Source organism: Rutidosis leptorrhynchoides, chromosome 1 (assembly GCF_046630445.1).
Source record: "Rutidosis leptorrhynchoides isolate AG116_Rl617_1_P2 chromosome 1, CSIRO_AGI_Rlap_v1, whole genome shotgun sequence".
NCBI lineage: Eukaryota > Viridiplantae > Streptophyta > Magnoliopsida > Asterales > Asteraceae > Rutidosis > Rutidosis leptorrhynchoides.
In genome coordinates, this window is record NC_092333.1 from 59,566,182 (window position 1) to 59,570,189 (window position 4,008).

A 4,008-nucleotide genomic window follows, 5' to 3' on the forward strand; every position below is an offset into this window, starting at 1 on the left:
TTTTAACGGTAAAAAAGCATCGAAAAAAAGAAAAAAAATTGAATTTTAAGGTGTTCCATATGTTGAAGGCGAAAAATATGACTAATGAGAACTACTACACTTACCATTTTAGAATCGAAAGTGTGAACGTTTCTCCTTTCATGACATGTCTATATACTGAGAAGCAGCTAGAAGGAAAGATATCGTGTCTGTTTAATTAACTTACTTATTTTCTGATTGTTATTGTTACCAAATTCGTAGATTTAATCCACATTCTTGTTTATTCTAGTTTGAAACTTTAAGCAAGACGCCTTAGATGCGTACATCTATTATTGAAGATATGCATGTTATGTATGACAAATCTCCCTAACAGTTAAGAGGATGTTTAATTATTATTTTTCCTTTCTAAATATGTCTTTGTTTCCGTTTGATTATGTTTGTGGAAGGATGTCTAATTCTATGTTTTCTAAAAACTGATTTTCAAATTGAATGACAGATTAACAGAAAAGAACCAACAAATTTACTTACTAAATTAAGAACTATACAGAAATACATCAGTGAAAATAAACAAACTCTAAACATGTCAAATTTGACCAACATTGAGAGATTAAATGATAAAAAAGCGACAATTTTACTTATTGAATTAAGAGTTATACAGAAATAAATAATTAAATGAAAAGTAAACAAGCCTAAAAATGTCAAATTTGGCCAACATTTACCTATGACGCTTTTAGAAAGACCACGGGCACTAGATAAAAGTAACAATGGAAGCTAATTGGTAGTGTGTTACTAATCCATTTTGAAGTACAGAATTCACATATTAAGCGAACTAGGATTTTAGTGAACAAAAAACTAATTAAATTGATTCGGTGTATACAGTTTTTTTCTTCTTCTCATTTCAAAACAAAATGTAAATACTACAACCAGAAAGCTTAAACCTAATTAGTCTAAGCCCAAGCAGCAAGAGATGCCATTAACCCAGCTCCAAGAAAAAGCGAAATATACGACACCACTTGAAGCCGTGTATTACATCTCATCCTCTTACTCAAGAAATCAGCCGCAATTAAATCAACTAAAGCCATATAAACTAATATACCAGCAGATATAGAATCCAAAATTCCTTCGACAATTAGCGCTCGAGGGCTATCGGGGTTATAAACCTTTGATATTCCTGTTCCTATACCAACTCCGATCGGAGCCGTTACTGCAAAAAAACACGCCATTACCATTGAGTGAAGGTTCCCGAATTTGGCTTGTGAGATGCAGCCGCCAAGTGCAAACCCCTCAAAGAATTGATGAAAGGATAATGCACCGAGCAACGGTCTAATTGTACATGGACTTTGTGAAACTCCAAGTGATAGTCCAATTATTATCGAATGTGATATGATCCCAAGTTCCAAGACCTGTAGAAATATGGTTAAATACACGTAAAGTGAGTTACTTGTTAAAACAAATGTTGTTGATTGAGAGTACTTGCCAAAGGAACAGTGTGTTTGGATGTGTGTTTTCCTACTTATTATACAATATTCTATAATTGGAATCCGATAATCGGATAATCAGCTGTCCTAAAACAGGTTTCATAAGATAGTGTTCTGATGTGTTTAAACTATTGAATAAGGCATATCCAACTGGCCAATAAAATTTCCGGTCACTATTTTGATATAATCCACCCATCATGTACAACTATTTATGCACACAATACAAGTAGTTATTGCATGATGAGTGGATTTATCAAGATAATGAGCGGAAATATCATTAGCTTATCTGATTATTTAAGTAAGTCTTGAACAACAAATACAAAAAAAGATCCAACGGTTAGATAATGCGATTCTGCTTGTGGTTGTCTGAATATTAAGGGTCATATACTTAATTTGTATTGTACAAGTGTATAGGTATATAACCGAGCTAGTAGAAGTTTACCTGTGAAACAACGACATGGCGTATGCCGCTTTCATCTTCATCATCGAATCCATGTGAGCGAGAATGCATATGCGACGAGCTCGCATCTAAATTTTCTTTCACTTGAGTTTCGCACCCTTCCTGTCCACTCGCATGATTATGTCTATGTTGCGCAGCATGCGCATGCATCCCGACAATATGAATCCCGCTACCTTCTTCTTCCCCAAACACCTTCCCACTAGTCTCTCGTCCATCGGCCGACACAATCCCGGCCTCAGAAGGCAAGTCAAGCGGGTCAACTCTACCAGCTTGGACCTGCCTCTCGTGTTTCCTTTCGTAATACTGTGTGCTAAGAAAATCGGCCAACAACGTGCCTAAAGCTGCCATCATTGCAATAAAACCCGAAAACGGAAATTTGGACCACGGCTTTTTAGGAAGGCACGGATTGGATAGTGCTGATGTAGCGTCCGGTAACATGTGGACGAATCCGGTGGCTAGGATGACGCCGGCAGCAAAGGCTTTCGCAGCGAAAAAAAGATTGGTGTCGGTTCGAAGGAAACGTCGTTTTTTGCCGATCAATGGAATGGCAACTCCTGCAATTCCGGCTATAAGGATGGTGGCAATAGCGACTAACTTTAGGATGAGAGCCACCTTCTCATCACGGCACGATTCTAAATCCGGCGAGTCGTTGCAGCTAACGGTCGACATGGATTCCGAAAGGTTCTTCAAAAGTGATGCTGTTAAAAATATTCAAATTAAACATCAACATACCATTTTAACAAAAAAAAAAAAGGTTGGTGATAACTAAAGATGTCCTTTTTTTCCTCAAAACTTCACAATCTAGAGTTACATACAACTATGAATGAATGATGTATGGCAGTAGAATAACTGATGAAGATAAATTATAGAATAAATCACAAAAAAGGGATCAAAAGTTGTATGACGCGAATAAAATGAAAAAGAAAAGCACCATGCACACTTTAGCCTCACACACGCATCCGATTCGAATGTTGGAAAGCACACACATTAAAAAGGTAATGAAAAGCCCTTATATTCCCTCATCAGTTTATGCAATATTTTCTAGTGCCTTTAAACACGAATCGAAAACTAGTAAACATGCAAGTGGCATTGGTGAACATAGTGTCACTACGAAACCAGTCCGAATTAGCTTATGATTTCAATACCATACATGGTTACACACATGCCCTAAATCCCATAGAATTCAATTTTAGAAAATATTAATACTCCTACTCCTATTAATCCTGCTAATACCACATGATCATGACACTAGCATTCTTTAATTTCAAAGAATTAAAACTCAATAATTTGTAATGACAAAAACAACTGATTCACATGAATTAATATGAAAACCCTAATCAAAAATCAATCTTTATACAAACCCATATACCATATCATCGAATAATACAAAATTAATAAAGATTTAACAAAATTAACAGAAGGGTATTCAAAATTACCTGATAAAGTTTCAATCTTTCCTTCAAATTCTTCAGAATAAAGCACAGGAAAGAGCTCCTGAGAGTAACAAAATCAAGATTCCAGAAAACAAGAAAACTGTAATTGTTAAAAAATATGAAATTTTTAGCAATAAAGAGTAATAACCTCAAGAACTGACATGGGGTGTGTGTGAGAGATGAGATTATAAATTGGGGGTTAACTGAAACCCAAAAACAGACCACGGATCCCTAAATGTCGTATAGAATCCAGTTACTGGAGTTTGATTATGACACCATAGTTTCGTAATTTGTGCAGAATTTGTAATGAACACGGTTATTGAAAAATGAGGGCAAAATGTCGACATTTTTTTGAATTTGGGGGAGATTCGGTGGTTTGGGGTGGAAAGAATACATATATTTTGTATAATTTTGTGAGTGTGTGTCGACACTCGTTTCAATTGTGTGTATGCATTTTGTATAATGTTGAGATTTGGTCCCTTATTTTAATGTTTTAGCATAATTGGTTCTCCAGTTGAGTTATTGTTTCTTTTTTAACCCAAAGAACATGAATTCAAATTAAACAAAATCCAAAGATCAAGAAGATGTGTTACAAACTTACAATATAGTACTCCGTATATGATTGAAGGGAAATTCGCTCAAATACACTTTTTAAAAA

General features: G+C 35.3%; 1 protein-coding gene across 1 annotated transcript; it reads right to left on the minus strand.

Moving 5' to 3' along the window:
- Positions 1 to 727: 727 nt before the first annotated feature.
- On the minus strand, positions 728 to 3,714 carry LOC139860296 (zinc transporter 4, chloroplastic). The gene is made up of 4 exons (XM_071849062.1): positions 3,499 to 3,714; positions 3,354 to 3,411; positions 1,900 to 2,615; positions 728 to 1,382 (listed from the first exon to the last, which is right to left on the minus strand). The coding sequence occupies exons 1-4, from the start codon at positions 3,511 to 3,513 to the stop codon at positions 927 to 929; spliced, it is 1,245 nt and encodes a 414-aa protein (XP_071705163.1). The 5' UTR covers positions 3,514 to 3,714; the 3' UTR covers positions 728 to 926.
- Positions 3,715 to 4,008: the final 294 nt, after the last annotated feature.

Coding starts and splice junctions, on each gene's coding strand:
- LOC139860296 (XM_071849062.1), bottom strand. Junction 2,616..3,353: donor AAAGATTGAAACTTTATCAG/GTAATTTTGAAT, acceptor TATTTTTAACAG/CATCACTTTTGAAGAACCTT. Junction 1,383..1,899: donor GCCATGTCGTTGTTTCACAG/GTAAACTTCTAC, acceptor ATATTTCTACAG/GTCTTGGAACTTGGGATCAT.